At 35.9% G+C, this 19123-nt stretch overlaps 1 protein-coding gene across 6 annotated transcripts in view; it reads right to left on the bottom strand.

The window, feature by feature from the left end:
* Positions 1-354: 354 nt before the first annotated feature.
* LOC128999628 (sodium bicarbonate cotransporter 3-like) overlaps positions 355-19123 on the bottom strand; it is a 105040-nt gene continuing 86271 nt past the window's right edge. For 5 of the 6 annotated variants that reach the window (XM_054426218.1, XM_054426222.1, XM_054426220.1 and 2 more), the window contains 17 exons: positions 16189-16295; positions 15102-15287; positions 14077-14283; positions 13271-13413; positions 11536-11799; positions 9529-9694; positions 8497-8646; positions 7792-7941; positions 7608-7703; positions 5650-5826; positions 4771-4949; positions 4136-4346; positions 3441-3548; positions 2795-2926; positions 2451-2608; positions 1672-1783; positions 355-570 (listed from right to left, as the gene is read on the bottom strand). In XM_054426218.1, coding sequence (XP_054282193.1) covers positions 490-570; positions 1672-1783; positions 2451-2608; positions 2795-2926; positions 3441-3548; positions 4136-4346; positions 4771-4949; positions 5650-5826; positions 7608-7703; positions 7792-7941; positions 8497-8646; positions 9529-9694; positions 11536-11799; positions 13271-13413; positions 14077-14283; positions 15102-15287; positions 16189-16295 — 2627 coding nt within the window. In that variant the 3' untranslated portion in view covers positions 355-489. Of the gene's footprint in view, positions 571-1633; positions 1784-2450; positions 2609-2794; positions 2927-3440; positions 3549-4135; positions 4347-4770; positions 4950-5649; positions 5827-7607; positions 7704-7791; positions 7942-8496; positions 8647-9528; positions 9695-11535; positions 11800-13270; positions 13414-14076; positions 14284-15101; positions 15288-16188; positions 16296-19123 lie in introns of all 6 variants that reach the window. The other variant, XM_054426221.1, reaches the window with a different exon arrangement.

Raw genomic sequence — 19123 nt, 5'->3', positions numbered from 1 at the left:
ACTTTTTTAGTTGAAACAGCTGACTAAATTCTTTAATTCCTAAATATGAATACTCATAAGGTTAACATGGGAAATTACAGAGCCACTGGGGCGGAGCCCGAAAGGATTTTTGAGATAAGAATATGCCTATATGTTAATCGGGAATGTAAGCTATCATCATGCCAAATTTCAGCCCAATCCGTCCAGTGGTTTATGCGTGATTGAACTTCAAACAAACAAACAAACAAACAAACAAACACACAAACTTTCACATTTATAATATTAGTAAGATCAGTTATGTTTATTTACTAAAATCTATATACCAATTAGCTTAAATTAGTTCTTTTAATTATAATATTAATAATAAAGGGATAATAATCAGTACACAGTGGTTTTCATTTTTATTTTACATTAAAACATAACAATAATACTCTATTTTTAAAGTTACGTTATAATATAGTACAACAAAATAGCTCACTTATTTTGGTGTCATTAAATCACCTGGTGACCTCAGACGGTAGTTTCGCTCCCGTTGTCCGAGTAGAAGTCATTTCTGTGCTCCAACGTCTTTAGATTCCTCGCTTTGTCAACCTGTAATATTTGATATTTTATCAAAATGTGTGATTTTTACTTGCGGCATTTCCTACCAGGCATGCCACTCATATCTCAGGTATTTTGAAGGTAGTGAATGTGATGGGTTTTTTTCATTCGACCAAAATAACTTTCATCAAACAGTTGTTAACTATGGTCTAAAGCTGAACCATCCCTGGTGAAAATAAAAGTTAAAAGTGGTTTAGTATAGGAAATTTTTGACATCAGCATGACTAAAAAGGAACAGTGCAACTTTAAGTAGATAATTATTTTAGAGGGAATAAATTGCGGTCATTTTGGGGTACATGATTATTTAGCAATGAAAATAGTGTAATGAAAATGGTTTCGGAATCATCAATCTTATCTTATGTTGATGGTTTGCAGTATTTTTACTAGATTTATTTTTTAAACTCTAAGAATGGATGAATGAAGCTATCACCAAATTTCTATAAAACAACAAAAAAGCTAAATTATAATCATAAAACTAGGATTATATTAATGAAACTAATATGCTGCATTGCAAAGAATTACACTTAACAGAATCTAAAATGTTTATAAAATCAATAACTATACTCTTAACAGCAAAGAACAATTCCAGTTTAAGCCTGTACCATAGAGTAGTTCTAGATGTTATGATTTGTAACCAAAAGCCTGCTGCATACGTTCAATTTGGATTTTCATCTCAGCTTATTCATATGGAATTTTAAGTCAAATTATATACAAATTATATACATATTTAAATTATGTGCATCAGGCATTAGGTTTTTTTTAAGAAAACTTTATAATCATTGTCAATAGCAAAAAACTACATAAACTGATGCTTATTTTAAGATGAAGAATGCTTACAGGAATAAAAACGGATAATGAAAACTTTCCAAGAAAAATTCTTTCATTGGTGAAGTGTTTATTTAAGGTATGGTGTAAGAAAAGGCTGTGAACAGCTGTACCCAAAACACCCTCCAAAACCAGAAACCAAGAGACAGAAGAAGAGACATCAAACAAGCGTCAGCGGCGAAGCGGTAGAAGCTGCTGCGCTCTGGAGGGACAAACAGACTCTACTCACAATCAGAATCATCCCTTGTGTTAGGGGTCTGACCCCACCTTGATTGTCACCCTCCCATCATCCTCTTCCTGTTCCGCCATCGGAGCCAACCTCACTTTCTCTTCATCCGTCGCCGCCTCCTTCGACAACGATCTCTTCTTCAGTTTTATCCTGAAAATTATTAGTTTTTGGTGAAAATATAAAACTAAAAACATTCAACCTATTTCTTACCCTACACGCTTAACTTAAAGCTTAACTTTCCATTAAACCCAGGAAGGAAGGGTTAATTAATCAGGTGGTGACTGCTGACATCAAAGAAGTGACTGTTCCAACTTCTTTACTATCCTGCCTAGGATCTACTTCCTACTTCTTTCCGCTTCTTTCTACTTCTTTCTTTTGTTTCTACTTTTTGACTATCTGTGTTTCACCTATCGTAGTGGAGGGAGGAATCCACCATTATAGTCTCTAGGTGCCGCGGATCCTTAAATTCATCCTTGACATTAGACGGTTTTGCACTGTGTGCTTAAATATGTTGCATTCAGCACTGAACCAAGTCCACCCAATCTCTGAGCTCATTGTTTCATTTCTCAGTAGCAGATCTGACACATTGACATTGTATTGTATTCAGAAAATTAATTTCCAATAGTTAAAAGTTTTTGTAAACAGTCAAGAATACAAAAAAAAAAAAAAAAAAAAAACTTAAAATGTCAGTCAAGCAATCAAACAGCTCAATAAAGAAATTTCTTCATGCACATAAACATACGTTAACTCATCACCACTTTCACATAACTTGAAAACCAGTATCACAAACATCAAAATAGATTGTTATAATACTTACGAATTGTGTTTCTTTTCACTTTTGTTCATGTTTACTTGTTTCCAAATGCCAGTTTTGGGAACCTCTTCAGATATGTTAATGGAAGTTAGAGGTATCTTCATTATATTTCCATTCGCCAAAGGAATTTGTAGGTTGTCATCCATTCCTTGTTTTTCCTCCTAAAATGAAAGCCACTTATGAAGGGAATGTCGAATGTCACAGGGTGTTTGAAAGTTGTAAATCTTTTAATTTAGTTACTTAATCATGGTTTTAAAAAAATTGTTGAGTGGACAATTTTGGTAACAACTAACCCAGTACGTATACTTCTTATGGCTTTTTAGAAATTATTTATGAAGACACTTTACCTCAGGGCCTAATTCCTTCTCATCTTCTTCCGTCCTTTTTATAGTTTCTGGCATCACGTCATCCAGAATCTTTAGCTCCCTCTGAGTGAAGATGAAATCCAACGATTTTCTTATTCCAATCATTACAACCAACTGAAAAAGATAATTTCAATTTGTTTAGATGGAGAACACATTTATCTTAACCAGTTATAAATTAAATAAGTCAAATTATATATCCATCCTTAGGTGTTCCCATAAAATACAGGAAATGATTAATATGGTTACAGATGATTGATTTCGGTTAAAGACACCAATATCTTCTATTATTTTGCTACCCAGCCAATGATCAAAATTAACACTAATTTGACATTACGGCAGGGCCTCTCTAGTAAATAAGCTCAGTGGGCCTGGGCTCAGGGGTGCAAGAGGTTTAAGGTTTGTTGAGGGCATTTCCCGGCGAGGAAAGGGGGGCAATTATCTCTTGGGCCCATAGCAAACCCCGGGCCTTCATTATCAGCAACTCAATTACACAGTAATTAACAGATGCAAAATTCACTGCTACAAGACTTTTCCATTATTAGCATTTGATTCTTTCATTTAAATAAAAACAGACAAAACCTATTTGCTAAGAAGTACACTAAGGAAGTAGAGAAAATTAAAAACTTACCATGAGAGGGAAGAGAATGGAAGTTTTCTGGAAAGACTTGATGAGCCAGAGCATGACCAAGCATGCAAACTGTATACACGTGAACATGTGAACCCTCTTTATTGGTACCTGGAAATATTCATCAAAGACATTAATAAATAAAACATAAGATTAGACATAAAGTCTTCTTAAAAATCAATTCTTTTGTGCAGTTTCTAAACCCCAGCAATAGAGGCTTGATACTAATGATTGTAGTAAATTCCTGCACAATCTGTATTCTTTATTGTACTGTATAATTATAATACGTCCCACCATGTAAGCTGGAAACAAAACTCAGCTTGGATGTTCTGTCATTAGAGTTCCTTTATATGTTTCATATTTTACCTGTATGTGATATCACAGAGAATTAAGGTACGGAGAAGACACGCTTCAGAGACAACCGTGCGCTTTCATATCTTGTATGTCATGAAGAAAGGAAGAGCCAGAGCAGCGAGCATTGTGCAAAATTTCTTATCTCATAAGGTACAGGGTCTTCCCCCATCGTGAACGTTGTAGTGCATGAGGCAATGAAGTGGTGTTTGACTATGCCCTAGACCCCAGCACTAGTGCTAGACACCACAAGTATATACCATTGAGTTTTTCCTCTGCAACTTACTTCTCTGGGGCAATACATAGACGAATAGAATAATCTTTTACAGTTACAAAAAACCACCAACCTTCCTCAAGAACATGTAGTCTGGCTGATACTTGGCTGGCATGAACATGATGAGTATCCTGTCAAAGAACTGTAGACCCTTGAGGGAAGCCACGCCCATGTAGAGGAACACTCCGAACAACACCGGCATGGGAATGTGACGCAACACGGGCGTGATGGTCACTGATAGGCCGATCATCAGGAAGATCAGGATGTGAGTCACTCGCTGTTCCCTGGCAACACATAGTGAGAGAAACTGTGCGTAATCTTTAACAGAGGATTTATAGCACTGTAAACAAGCCTTTGTAAGAGGAAGAAAATGAACAAGCTGTCACAATGTCAGCAAGTCCTTTGCAGTCTAATCTGAACAGCTTCCGGGCTTTATGTCTTTGGACTATGGTACGACTCAATATGGTCTGTACTCTTCTTGAATGAGTGTAGACAGGGTCGAAGTAATTGTGGTGTCAAATGTTTGGTATGAAACAATTTTTGAAATGGCAATTGAATATTTCAGAAACAAACAACTAATCCTGCTTACTAACATTATTGAATGCATAAGCGTTAATTGAATTCATGGTTGAGTATTTACAACTTTTACTGCCCATCACCTTCATTTACTTTATCAAAAATTTACCCATATCATAACCCTCAACTAACCTGACTCCTAGAAACTGTGGTTTGTCCCCGGGCGCGGCACACTCAGACTCCAGCTTGAGCGAGTTGACGTGATTGATGGACAATACAGTGGCTGCCACGAACCATGGCAGACCCATGATAGAGCATACAGCGATCAGGATGCAGAGCACAAACAGGTCTAGATGATACCCACATCCTTTCTGGAACATTTCCAGATACAACTTAGATGCAACGGTAACATGGTTGTTTGAATATGATGTTTACATTAGTAAAGCGTTCTGGGTGACATGTTCAATATTTAAGCTAAGGTACATGTTACAGTTATACATTGCTTAATCAAGATTTAGAGTTTGTTTCGGTATTAAAAAACATTCTAACATATCAGATTATCTTTTTGTTGTTGCAGGCGTTCTTGAGTAGGTAAGATGTTTTTTTGTCACCCTATACATTTTGGTAACTATAAAAACCCTGGGAACACAGCAACAAACCGGCAACACTATAGAGATTAAAGCACCCGACGATCACAAACCAGGAAAGTCCAAACTACCCTCATGGCCCAAACATTCTAAAATTCCATTAGTCTAAGAAATGAAACAAAAGGAAAATAGACCTCCCGCCGTGACTTCTCCACAAGTCCGTGGTCACGTAGTCTGATCGACCCAATCACGATACTAGTGGGGTGTGAGTAAATATTTTTTTTAAATATAGACTTAATGATAATATGTTAACTTAAGAAGACTCCTGAATACCCCACAAAAGCTAGAAAATGCATACGGAGACACAAATATCTCACCTACTCAACAACACAGGCAACAACAACAAAGGTAATCAAATATAACTCAAGTCTCTAGTACCTAGATTCTGGCCCTTAACTCTAGTTACCTAGGTAGTATTCCGTACCTTGAGCTTGTTTTCCTTGCGGTTAACTATAACAGCAGTGATCTGTTGGTCCATGAAGATGAGGATGGTGCCCAGAAGGGCAGGAAGCACAGCCAGAGGGATGGTCCAGATGGGGTTCTTCCAGGGAGAGACGACCCAGCCTCGACCAGGCAGAGTTGGTTTGAACTCACTCGGCACCTGAGCAAAAACACTCCTAAAATACTGTGGTGTCAAGGTAGTTAAAAATGCCAGAGTAAAAAAAAAATAATATTTTTAGGGTAGAAAACCCTAACGTATTTCAAATTACCTGAGGCAGGTAACCTGTGCTACTGGCTTTGTGTAAACGCGGCTTTAGTATACTTTGAAGTACACATCCACATTTATATTAGTGTGAAGCCATTGATTTTGTATATCATATAATGGTTATACAATGATAGAACTCATATGGTAAGAGAAGTGGGTTTATCAAACCGAACATGAACAAAATATTGGGAAATCTACTAGCTGTTCAGTATAATCTATCCACCCATGTTATTTTGTATATTTTAAAATCCTAGTGAATGCACAATTAACAAGTTACAAGAACTAGTGTACATGTTGCTCGAAATCGAGCAATTGCAAAGAAGTACAGTAAAAAATAATCAAGTTATTGGTTAAAAAAAACTATGTTTGTGTAAAAACATTATTCACATGAAGTAGAGGATTTGTTTGATTTCTCGATCAGCTGTTTCGTTTCTAATGAATTAATACTGTCTAAGATTTGTGATTTTAAATACATCAATTATTATAGTAAAGTTTTCTAAATATGGTAACTTATTCTCAACTAAATTTTACTATTCCCAGCATGAAAATAAAGTATTGAGATCCATTATGAGTAAAGTTTAAGGCACACAATCCTTGATTGAAATGTAGTATACATTAACAGTCATAATACACAGCAATCACTATGTAGTAGACTTTGACTATTTTCAAGTAACAAACATATGTTTCTATAAATAAAAATGATCTCCCTTGTTATCCTTATGGAGAAATACAAAACTTTAAAGGGCCCCAGGGCCTCATTCTCTAACTATTTCCTTAAAAAGAAGGTTTCCTGCACAACTTCACGTTACGCTCTTTCCAATGACACCAAAAACATGTCAATCGGTTCAGTAGTTTCGGAGGAGTAATTGTCACAAAAATCGTGCTTGCGTATTAAATAAGTAATAGATGATAGCTTTCCTCAATCTTTGGGGCTTAATAAATAGAGGTGGCAAAAGAAACAGCTGATTTGAGTAACACAGCTGTGCTGGGAATTTCACTCCATTCCACTCTACAACCATGCAACATATTCAGCACACCCAAATGCACATTGTTGTCTTAATGATTGATTGGTCTCATAAGTTGAATGGTAATCATCAATCTAATGTGGATAAAAAAAAACTATAAATTGAAAATTCCAATGATTTCTCAAAATCTGGTGTGTATTAAGCTTTTTTGATACAACCATAGATAAAACCATAGATAAAACATAGTCCCTTTAGTAGATTTCCCATCCTTATGGAACAGCTGAAGCCAATTTTATTGTTAGTTCCGTCCAATGCACTGTAGATGTCGTGTTTTGTTTACAATTTGTTTCTTGTTTATTTCAGTCATTTAACCAAATAAAACGATATAATCATAAAAAATAACTCATCCTCTAGTTATATAACCAAACGGTAAAGCACAAATCTTAAAATTACTTCTAAAATAATAGAAACAAAATTTCTTCGACACTAGCCACCAGTGTCACCAAACATGAACTAGACACGAAGAACAAGCTACAAAATGTATAACGGGTGGGGAAGTCTACTTGTGTTGGTTAGTCTACGATACAACATACATTTTTAACAACCCTGTGGATTATCTTAACAAATCCAAAGCCTGAAACTTTGCTAAATAGTTGGATTTAGATTATTTCTTTATTTTCTCTTTTGGTCTAAGTATAAGCTGATACTCACCTCTAGTTTTGGAGTAGGTATGTTTGATAAGTAGTCAATAAATGTCATAGAAACTATGGCGATTATCACCGCAAAGTCACTGATGAATTGACGTACCTGTAAAATAAAAAAGTTTATACATAGTTGCCTTTAGCAAAAAATGAAAAAAAACTTACTAATACATTAATATTTGAAAGATACTTACTTTAGTTGGGAAGAACAAAGCAGTTTTGAAATCCTTCAGTATGATTGAGATTGTGAAGGTTCCAAAAAAGAGAAGGATGGACATTAGGAATACATCAGGTACATGTCTTGTGTTGACGCAGCCCTCGCCAACATAGGACCCGTTCAAGGCCTGAAGAAAATGCATAAAAAGATTTACAGAAGTTATGAATAGACTCTTACAATACAAAATAATACTTTTCTAGGTGAATGTCATGCTTTACAAAAATTGACTATTTGTCAACATCCATTATTCAAAATACTGTTTAACGCCAATCAGCAAACACAGTAACGGCAGTAGTTTGTTTCTATTCCTGATATGACAGATTTTTCTATTTTGAGACCGGCTGTTTCCACTATCATAACATAGCACTTGCCTATGTGATTTAAGACCATCTGACAATAAATAATTGTATTTCTTAAAACAATTGTCCCTTTCCAATGATTTTATTGTTGTAGGGATGCTAGGAAGCTCGGGATTTTTTTTTACATTACTTCTGGCTAGACCTAAGTTTGCGGCATTATCACTCTAGTAAACCATTTGGTGATTTGACAAGATCTGAACCCAGGACCTCAAAGACTGAAGTCCTGTGCTCTATCACTAGACCAGCTACCTCCTCACTTTAGTTTTGATTGAAAACAAATTTATCTTTCCCCTTTCCCCTGACATTAATGAATATACACTCACAACGCACGCCTCCCTCTCCAGAGTGGTCCAGTTGAAGCCCTCCACCGAGACGAGGAGTGGCGGAGGCTCACACATACAATGTGTCAGGTGATCTCCTCTATGGCTGTCTATGGGGAACTTCTTGCCTATCCTCAGCACATTCTCTACAGCCTGTAACATTAGACAATGGCAAATATTTAGGTGATTTTCTTACTCTATGGATACCTGTGGAATTCCATCTCTTCACACTCAAAGGCTGAAACTAGAGAACAAGTCAGGTGGTCTAACCTTTGACTATTAGTTTCTGCCTTTGTATCAAGGTCAGAGTGCTGGAAAAGTTAGTAGACTTATCAGAGTAGACATGATAGCAGCTCAGTAGGCAATGATGTTTCCATCATCTCTGATTGCAATGTGGTCAGTAAGCAATAATATGTGATGCAGTCTAACTTAGGGGTCGCCCCAAAAACACATATGGTGGCACAAACTGTTGGCCTTTTTGTTATGACTTGTTGATGGTTTCTTCAGTTTCTTATTTTATAATGAGATTGCCTTTGGATCACTAAATACTAACTAAAAGGTTTAACAACCTGATCTTTCAGTGATCCTAAGATTAGAAGTGTCTTTGAACTATAATGTCAATTTTAAATGTAACAATAGTAATTAATTATGAATTGTAGGTATTAAATGTAAATATCCTGTCAACACTCTTAAACGATTTCTTGCTCCTTATTTAGGATCACTAACAGAGCAGGAAGTTAAAACGTTGAAACCATTTAGCATCAGTATGAAGACCAATGTGAAAATGAGTAGTTTTAGGAATTAGTCTATTATAGCCTACATAGCTTACAAACCAGTGTAAAGTATTTGGAACAGATTATGTAAACACATTATTTGTGTATTCAGACAAGGGTTTAATTTATTCCTATTTATCCCCCAACCACAGCCTTCTTAACTCATTTATGGTTATGCAAAAATATTAACAAATTATTCTACCCCAAACAAAAGCATTTTTGTTCTTTTTCGGCTAGACTACTTTAAGGCGACAAAACTCACCTTATATATAAAAATAAATGCAATAAGCGTAGCAAAATTTTCTTCTGTGAACCTCGTAATATAACAGACGAGTGCACTCGCATCTATGGCAACAAGGACGAATAAAATGAATGCGACCCAAAGGCCGATCCACAGCCGGAACGACATGTAGTCCCAACCTGCATTCCTGTCAACAAATACAGCTGCTATAGTTGTACCAATAGCAAGAACAGATCAAGTTAGCATTGGTGTATGATGCAGAATTACTTAAGATGATTTAGCAAAAATGGTAGGTAAGAACTAGTATGACTTGTAAGTAATTAATGTTTTTGAATAAAGTAAAAAGTTTATAAAAAAATATGTTTAAAAGTGCAAATAGTATACTACTTCACCTCATATCCGCCAAACGGATTGAGGCATTTATCAAAGTGGCGGATGAGCTTTGAAATTCAATTGTAGTATTCTGTCACCTGGGCCATGTTTCTAAAAAATACTAGACTAGTATTTTTATGAAACAGGGCCCTGCGTGCTCAGCCATTTGGAACATGCAATTGGCGGTCCTTGTCATATTCAAAGCGCTGTGCTGCTAACCAGGTCTTTATTTTGATGCACAAAACAAGTGAAAGTCACTCAGAGCCCATTCCGGAAGACGGAAAATCTTCCAGTTGAATGATCGAAGGAGATTTGTGGTATTTGACAACTGAGGTCAGGCATTGTCATTCAAAAACAACATTTTGGACGTCAACTTTTTATCGAGCCATTTTGGAACTGATTGCACCGTTTCTGGACAGAACTTGAAATATTATGTTGTTTTCCTACACTTCACCCTAGAGGATAAATTTTTGCGACGACAGGCAGCACAATGATGCTTCTACTGTGTTGGCTGGACAATCATTGAGTAGGTAAATACGTCTACTAGAAAGTATGCGTGACTAGCGCACACCTTTCTGTTTCTGCGTCAGATATAAACGTTCCTTACTTAAAAAATTATTCACTAAGGATTCAACTTACATTATTTTGTTTGAAGCTAGCTAACATTTTCCCGCAGCTGATTTCCTTAAGGTACTTTACTCTACACCATTATATACAGGGTGATTGATATAAGTGTGCCAGCCGTTTTATTAGAAAACTATAAGAGATATCAAGAAAAGTTAAATGGTAAGTGCCTTGGATATTTTATTTAAAAAATTGTAGTCAAGTCAAAAAAATTATTTTAGCCGCCATTTTTCCAATATGACCGCCAACTTAGATTTTTCTTATAGAACACTCTGTATTTTATAATGTATTCTGGTAGAAAATGTAATTTTAAGACGATTTTATTCTTGTAATTTTTTTCATAAACCTAACCGTTTCAAAGATAATAATGGTTCAAGTTTTGAAATTTCTGCAAGAGAATGAGTTTCGATAAAGGCCTAAGCAAGCATGCCAGCTGTTTTATTCAAAAACCATTCAAAATTTCACAGCTTAAACCATTATTATCTTTGAAACGGTTAGGTTTATGAAAAAAATCACAATTATAAAATCGTCTTAAAATTACATTTTCTACCAGAATACATTATAAAATACAGCGTGTTCCATAAGAAAAATCTAAGTTGGCGACCATATTGGAAAAATGGCGGCTAAAATAATTTTTTTGACTTGACTACAATTTTTTAAATAAAAAATCCAAGGCACTTACCATTTAACTTTTCTTGATATCTCTTATAGTTTTCGAATAAAACGGCTGGCACACTTATATCAATCACCCTGTATTTCTACCATGGTAAAGACTGAGTAACCACACGTGGACTAGCTGTAGTTAGTTTATAATTTAATAAGAATCCAGTTAACTGAGTCTTGTAGGGAACATGAACAGCAAACAGAAAGCAGGATAGAGAAAAAAGTAAAAGACGGCAGCACACTTTTTAAATTGTAACCCAATTCAACTAAATTATTTTTCAATCTTAAACCGACTATAACGATAACACAAAAATAGATGTCTATTTCACCACATTTTTTCATAGTCAAAGGTAACCTTAACAATCTTACCCACAGAAATCATAAACAATAGTCTCGAAGACCAGGACAGGTCCGGTGGATCCGAGGATAGTGAGAGGCTGCCCGGAGAAAAACCCGTAGCCCATGCCACAGACGAACCCGGAGATGAGGGACTCCATAGCGGCCATGTTCTTGCCTGTGGCTTCACTGAGCAAACCGCCGAACGTGATGATTGGGGAGAGACAGGCGAAGTAGAGGAAGATCCAAGACGCGACACACTGCATTGCTAAGGCATCCTTGAAGTCTGACCAATACCTGGACAAAACTATACATCATTATTAACTCAGACTAGTTGAATATTTGAATGTACCAAATATTTCTTGTTATTTTTACAATAAGGAATATTTAAGACACAATAAGGTTTTCTTCATTATGATGTATCACTTGTTTTGATGTCAAATTATGGGCGAATTGTGAAACAAAAAAAATTTCACCTGTTGTATTAACGGTACCTTTCCAAAGATGGAAATCATTATAGGGTAGAAATGAATGAAGCTGTATGAACCCACCAAAGCTGAATTTAGACTAAAACTAACAATCTGTTTGGTCCCTACATCATTTTGGGACAAATACAACTTTTAATAGAGGAATGGGAATGGATATATTTTTTAAATAAAATACTAACAGTGGTTAAATCAACAAAGGGTTATTAGTAGAGGTGTATGGGAATTTTAAAAAATCAATAGGATTGATAAAAAAGATCAATAGTTCTGAATGCAAATTAAAACCTCTCAATATCGGATCTGATAAAAACCAGCCATGACTATCTGACCCAAAGTGACATTTATCTGTAAACCTCTAGACCTTTAGTTATTATATTAGTTAACAAACTAAGCCTTTGGTGACAGAGTGACTAACCCCTTGCAAACCCTTTTGGGCTGGCAGTTAATATTTAATTGTATGAATAAATTAATAACTAACATGTACAATGCATCATCTTTGAATGCCTAATGAATCACAAATTACAATCTTGAATCTTAATAGAGATTCCCTGTACAAAGACCCATTTCCCTGCCTGCACAGAGAAGTGAAGTACAAAAGGAAACTCGCTCAAGGGACGACCGTACGCTTTTAGCCCTAGAATATTGTGCTGGAAATATAATTGTGACGAGCGAGAAAGAGCCTGAGCGACGAGTACTAACTGCCTTGCGGAAATTCCTATCGCACAGGCCCTGAGTCTTCCTTCACAATGAGTATTGTAGTACATGAGAGTAAGGTAAGTGGGACTTTACCCTAGACACTTTTTTTGTTCTAGGACGCTAAGCATGAGCTTGGGATTGTTTTTCTTGTTACTTCAGCTTATACCTACGGGTTGCGGCATATCACTTAGATAAAATCCATTGTTGATTTGGCGGGATTTGAACCCGGGACCTCAGGCACCGAAGTCCCACGCTCTATCCACTAGACCAGCTCGCTCCCCCTTACCCTAGACACTAGCAACTATAGTGATAGACACCACTTAAGTATACCATTAAGATAAATGTTTCCCTGTACCTTAATTCTCTGTGCTACCAGTGACTAAAGTTGTGTAAAAACATGGCTAAATTAGTTTTTTTTTCTTTCAACTAAAGGAATTCCACCATAGCAAGTTTAATGGTTGTGAATAATTCCACTAAACCTTCTAACTTGTTTCAAATAAGCTCACAGCTCACACTCTAAGCAGTTCCTAGTTGTACCTTTATCTAGATCCTTACTTTTAATTTCACTCTATTATGTACTCACTCACCAAGGCGCTTTCCTCTTGAGGTCATTGACCAGTCCTCCAAACAATCTTCCAGTCCGGGAAAGTCCAGACTCTTCCCTCAATTTCTGCTCCAGGATTTCAGGGTCAACATACTCTATAGGCTTCTCTGGCCTCTTCCTGGGATCCTGAGGAAAGAAAAGTCCTGTGAATTATCAAGTTTAAGCCATATTTGAATACTTTGTTGGAGAAAACTTCTGAAATCCATTGAAACCACTGAAACTTATGTGGAAAGATTTTGAAAGAAAGATTTTCATTTGTTGTATTTTGGTTATCAACCTTTCAGTGCAAAAAGAAGGCTTCTGGTGGACTTACAAACCGCATCATCTAGGCAAAATATTCTTGGTCGATTACCTGCTGCACTCACTATGCTGATCAATTTGCAACTCCTAATCCTTGAAATATTTGATATTCCTCAAAAGCTTACATGGAAAGAAAACGTGAATGGAAGAAAACTTCCTGGGCAGCTAGAGAAGATGTGAAAGGAATTTGCAGACATTAAAATAAAAATGTACGGCTTTTGCCTAAAAAAAAAAAAAAAAAAAAAAAAAAAAAACGTTAGTTAGCCTATTTAGGCATAAATAATTTAGGCGAGTTAGACAAAATAAGTCAAAAGCTTCATACTAAACTTAATTTCTGGTCCGGTCCCATTTTCCCATGATAAGTTTCTTACTAATTTGTACACATTTAAATAAGTCAGGAAATCAGAATTACACTATTACCTCCGATAACACAAACAAATACCATCGAGCACAAAATAAGGTGAGTAGCAAAATATTTTATATATATACCTGTGAAGGCACTGCAGCGGGCGGCTCTATGCGTATGCTGGGGTCCCACTCGCCAGGTGGCAGCACTGTCACTGCGTCTAAGAACTCGTCCACCGCGGCCAACAGATGTGTGCGGTTACGAGCTCTGTAGGCTACTTCGTGAAACACTTCGTCACTCATGAGTGTTGCCATCGCACGACCAATCTCGTGGAAACTGGCGATGCCTCCCTACAGTCAGTTGGTTCCATGAGGTTTTGTGAGGTGGTAATATGTGTCACAAATGTCTGGTAAAATACACTTAAATAACGGTAATTAATCAAATTGAATAATTAATAATTTATTGAACATGAGTGGTCGAATGGTTTACCTTTCCTACCATCTTAGTGTCACAGATCTATTTCACATAGCTTTTCAATCCTTCATGGAATGACTAAAGGCCCGTGTACACGTGGCTAGTTTACTAGCAGATAATATTTGCTATTAGCACAAGCAGGGCACACTGGCGCAAAAACTTCCATCCACGCGTGGCTTCTGTTACTTTAAATCGCAATGGAGTTGTGTGAAAAGGAATATAATGAAAAGAGACAAAGACAAGAGACTTTGTGGCGAGTTAAGGCGAGAACTTCTTGGTGCTTCGAATAATCTTTTAAGGGAGCAGGCTGTGGAAGAACAGTTTACTACCTATCTACTTTACAATCAGCAACTAGGCCTACTGGTGAGTACCGATTAGCACTAGCGCTCCCATAGAGGTGCACCGACCTCGCTAGTGGCAAGCTGATTTGCAAGCGCTAGTGGTCACGTGACCACCCCCTCCACTGTTAGCACTTGTATTATCAAACATGTCAAAAGCAACTAGCAGCGAGTAAAATGCTTGAGTGCTAGTTGTTATTTTCCCCTATGAAGTTTATTTGGGGCTAATTTATAAGCGCTAATCAATGAGAAGCTAGTACTAGCCTTGTGTACCCGAGCCTTAATGATTATTTACTTTATCTTATTGAAAAAAAAACATTGCATCATTGATTGGTTCATCTTTGTGTGAGACCTACCGTAGGTCCTAGCAGGATGAACATGAAGCGTGTAGGTACTGGGACTTCCGTCAGATCACCAAACACTGTAGACGTCTTCAGTCGGATGAAGGCAGACAAAGGTTTCTCCAGGAAGTCAACTTCTCCCACCAGGATGTTGGAGGCTTCTGCTCCTGGTGGAATCTTCCTCATGAACCCCAAGTTTCCCTTGAAATATAACAGTAAATATTACTTAAACAAAATTAGTTTTTAGTAAATTGATTAAGTAACAAAGTATGGTTTTGTTCAGTATGACTTGGCTAGACTTTAGGGATAAGTTAAAACCATACGGTAACTGGGATAATCTTGAAGATTGCAAGAAATTGTTTGTTTAGTTGTTTTGTTCTATATATTATATAATTTAAGTTTAATTTTATATTCACATCTACTTTAATTTGCTTCATGACAATTTGTAAAATGCAATCTGACCTATCCTATTGTACTTTATTGTACCGAATGGAAATAAATATATTTGATTTGATTTGATTTGATTTGATTGGTAAAGTATTGCATGACTGATACATCAACAAAAGAGTTTTCCTGGCATAAAAAATATAATTTGAAAATCTATAGTGAGGAAAATTGATTGGTTATAGTTTCACTGGTTATTTTAAAAAGTATTTGGAACAACTCCACAATCTAATGTTTAATAATATTTCTAAACTATGTCTAAAGAAATGCTAAAAGGATTTTGCATTTTTATACAAAATTTGTTATCGTTCTTTTAAACTGTAGCACCCAAAAGGTTGCTTAAAATATTTTTCCTCCGCCCCAAAGTTTTAACCATGTATTCTCATTTAAGAGGGGTCTTCTTGCCAACTCTACCACATAATAGTAAATTTCCCATGAGCACATCTGAACTAATCAGACGGAATCAATCCTTCTGAATCATCTACAGTACTGGTTCCTGACTAGAAAGACAATGTTTGAATGGTTAGCCAATAAACTGAATGTTCTAGTATATTTATCCTGGGGTTTCCATAAATTACACACCTCGTTAAATTTCTAAAGATCCATTCTCTTAGGTTTCTTATTTACATGGTTAAATACAACACGTTGACATACTCACTTTGTGTTCACCGATGATATCACTAAAGCTGTGGTTTCTGCTCATAGACACAGAGCTCGGACTTCTATCCATTCCCTCACCCCCTCCACCTCCCCCTGCTGGAGCTCCTGAACAAGATTAGACAAATTAGACATGTTACCGGTACACAACAAAATAAAGGGGAATATACACTTCCATCAACTTCCTGATAAATCAAAATATTATAGTTACCAGTATTTCTTCTATGAATTTAATAGAGTCAAAAATCTCAACTCTCAGTGACTTGTAAGTCAATTACTTGTAAAGTTGGATAAGAGCTGAAGTAGTTAATAAACCTTTTGAAGTTGATAAATCCCATGAAAATGTTGGTAAGTAACCAATTATATGATTCTCAGCTCAGCATATAAATTGATATAACCTTTTTTTTTGTAAAATATTGGTAATTCTTTTTATTGACCGCATTGCTAAAATTGTATGCCACTAAACATGAAAATAATGTTGTTCATGCTATTGAGGATGATTTAAAAATTACATTTTGTTATTTTAGCTAAAAAGCCAATTAAATATTTACATTGTTTAGGTTTTGTATTGTCTTACTCTTAATACAGGTTACTATTGTAGAAGAATCGGGAAATATTTATGGGATTAATAAGACTACCATACAGATTATTCTAAGTAGCTTTTAGTAACTAGAAAGAATATTTAGAGACAAAGCGGGTTATAATTAGCTGGATAAGAACTACACAGTGAAGCGGCAATTTATAGCTTTCTCACTTACTATACGATTACCTGACTGGAATCAGTTGGATAAGCATTTACGGTAAGTGCATACTAGCTTAGTAGCTTGTTTTAATTCATTATGATTTTAAAAAAACTCATTATTTTCCCAAGAAATTTAATAAATTTAGATAAAAACATCGATAGGTTTTAAACAATCTTTGTATAGAAAACTGAAACCCTTAAATGATGGTTGTCCAAGCCCATTGCACAAAACAGTTTCTATTTCTTGTGGACCACACAAATAATTTTTCCTACAGTTACCTGTACATGTTCTCTCACTGATTTGAGAAAGCAAAGGGGCCAATTCGCTCATCATCTAATTACTTTGTCTCACTCCAGATTTGCAACATGAAGACACGAAATAGTGAGCGCGTTTCTTCACCAATTTATTTGTTTTATGGTAACTGTAGAAAAAGTATAATGTGCAACTCGAATGCAAAGTACAATTGCCTCACTCGAGAAACCATTCCTCACTCGCCTACGGCTCGTGAGTAAGGATTTCTCTCGAGTGAGTCAATTGCTCACTTTTCTCACTAGTTGCACAAATAACTATACACTAACAAAAGTCATAAACTTGCTTGTGGTACTAATTGTGGCTGTAGACGTAACATTTTCAAACCACTTTGACCAGGTTCGGGGTAAAAAAGTATGCGGTTGTGTAGGGCGCCACACAAAAGGGGACGCCTAAGCGCTCTCCATTGTTCAGTGGTTTATAGTGCTCGCCTAACAATTAAAAGGTCGCCGGTTCAATCCTGAGAAAAGTCAGTAGCTTTTTGATGGTTCAAAACTGGACCCAGCTGTTCCTGATCATTGCGCTTAAATAAATGAAACAGCTGATCTTAGATACTGACTAAGATCAGATAAAGCTACACAGATCATCTCACACCATTTTACACCAATCCTTCACTCATATTTGGATTAAAATATGCATTATTAATGTGACATCCAAATCTCAATGATTATTGATTGATAATAATTGATTGATTGATAATTGATAATTGTTACACAGCTGTAAGCGAGTAAGCTAATTAAGATCCTTGCCAGCGTATATCGCCACTTCACTGTGTAGGTAGGCTAAGAATAAGAATACAGCTACATAGATAAAGCTAGAAATAGGATTAGAGGTGTTGTGCAGAAAAACATCAGGGCTAAGTGAACAATTTACAAAACAAACCTTGGTACTCTTGTTTTACGAGCTGCTTGACGTCCAACGTTCAATAAAAGAATCAACCATAGATTACATTGGCCTTTTATGTCTCTTTTCAACTTTTATTTTGTGATTATTTAAAAAGCAGCAGCTTTGCTTAACTAATGCATAGCCAACTACCAGGTGTCCATAATTTTTAACTATTTATTGTTACTACACTTTTGGAAATGTTGGATCATGAAAATAATTGTAGCTACAATGATTACTAGTTAGTAAGTTTAATTGGTATGATCATTTTTGTCATTTTCCAATGTCTCTTCTTACAGGGATTGTTTTTTTTATGAGTAGAAAATGAACAAATTGGTACTGTACTGTTTATAATTTACTCTAACATAATATTGAGGCAGGGTAATTTAATCAATGGTCTTCTATACATTACCAGCATATTTATTAATTACCAAGATTAATCATTGGAACGTCTCTCTTCTATTTTAATCATAAACTCAGAAATCATTTTTTATTTAAAATTATGCGGTTGGATAGTTAGTGGTTTCCATGTGGAAGCGAATACAAATGTTATCTGAAAAAAAACTTAAAGCTTTAAAACCTTCGACCATCGATCAATACTGGATGTGGTTCATGAGAGATATTCAAATTTGTATCTACAAATATTCAATTCTGTAGACAACTCATGGACACCTGGTGTTTAGAGTGTACAAAAGGCGGAGAATTACCCATAGTTTGAGGGGGAATGAGGAACTTCGCAGAGTCAAGTCTAGGTGCGGAAGCCGAGGTGTGATCTTCCACTGTGTAGCATGTAAGCAAACTAGGGCTATAGCGAGCTTCACGTTTGGTGCAAACAATACTTAAAACTTTGGTTCAAACCATAATTTTCAGGTTATTCAATATTTTCATTTTGGTACTGATACCGTTGATTGAAATTGCTATAGTTATAGATGAAATAGTACCTCTATTATTTCATCTATACTATAACTGTCTTCATCTTACATAAGTTAGAGGTTATGTTAA

This window comes from Macrosteles quadrilineatus, unplaced genomic scaffold, assembly GCF_028750875.1.
Source record: "Macrosteles quadrilineatus isolate MER2022 unplaced genomic scaffold, UCM_ALF_1.0 Scaffold_8__2_contigs__length_117827958, whole genome shotgun sequence".
NCBI lineage: Eukaryota > Metazoa > Arthropoda > Insecta > Hemiptera > Cicadellidae > Macrosteles > Macrosteles quadrilineatus.
Note: the sequence above shows the minus strand (reverse complement) of the source record. Positions and strands in the feature narration are given on the sequence as shown.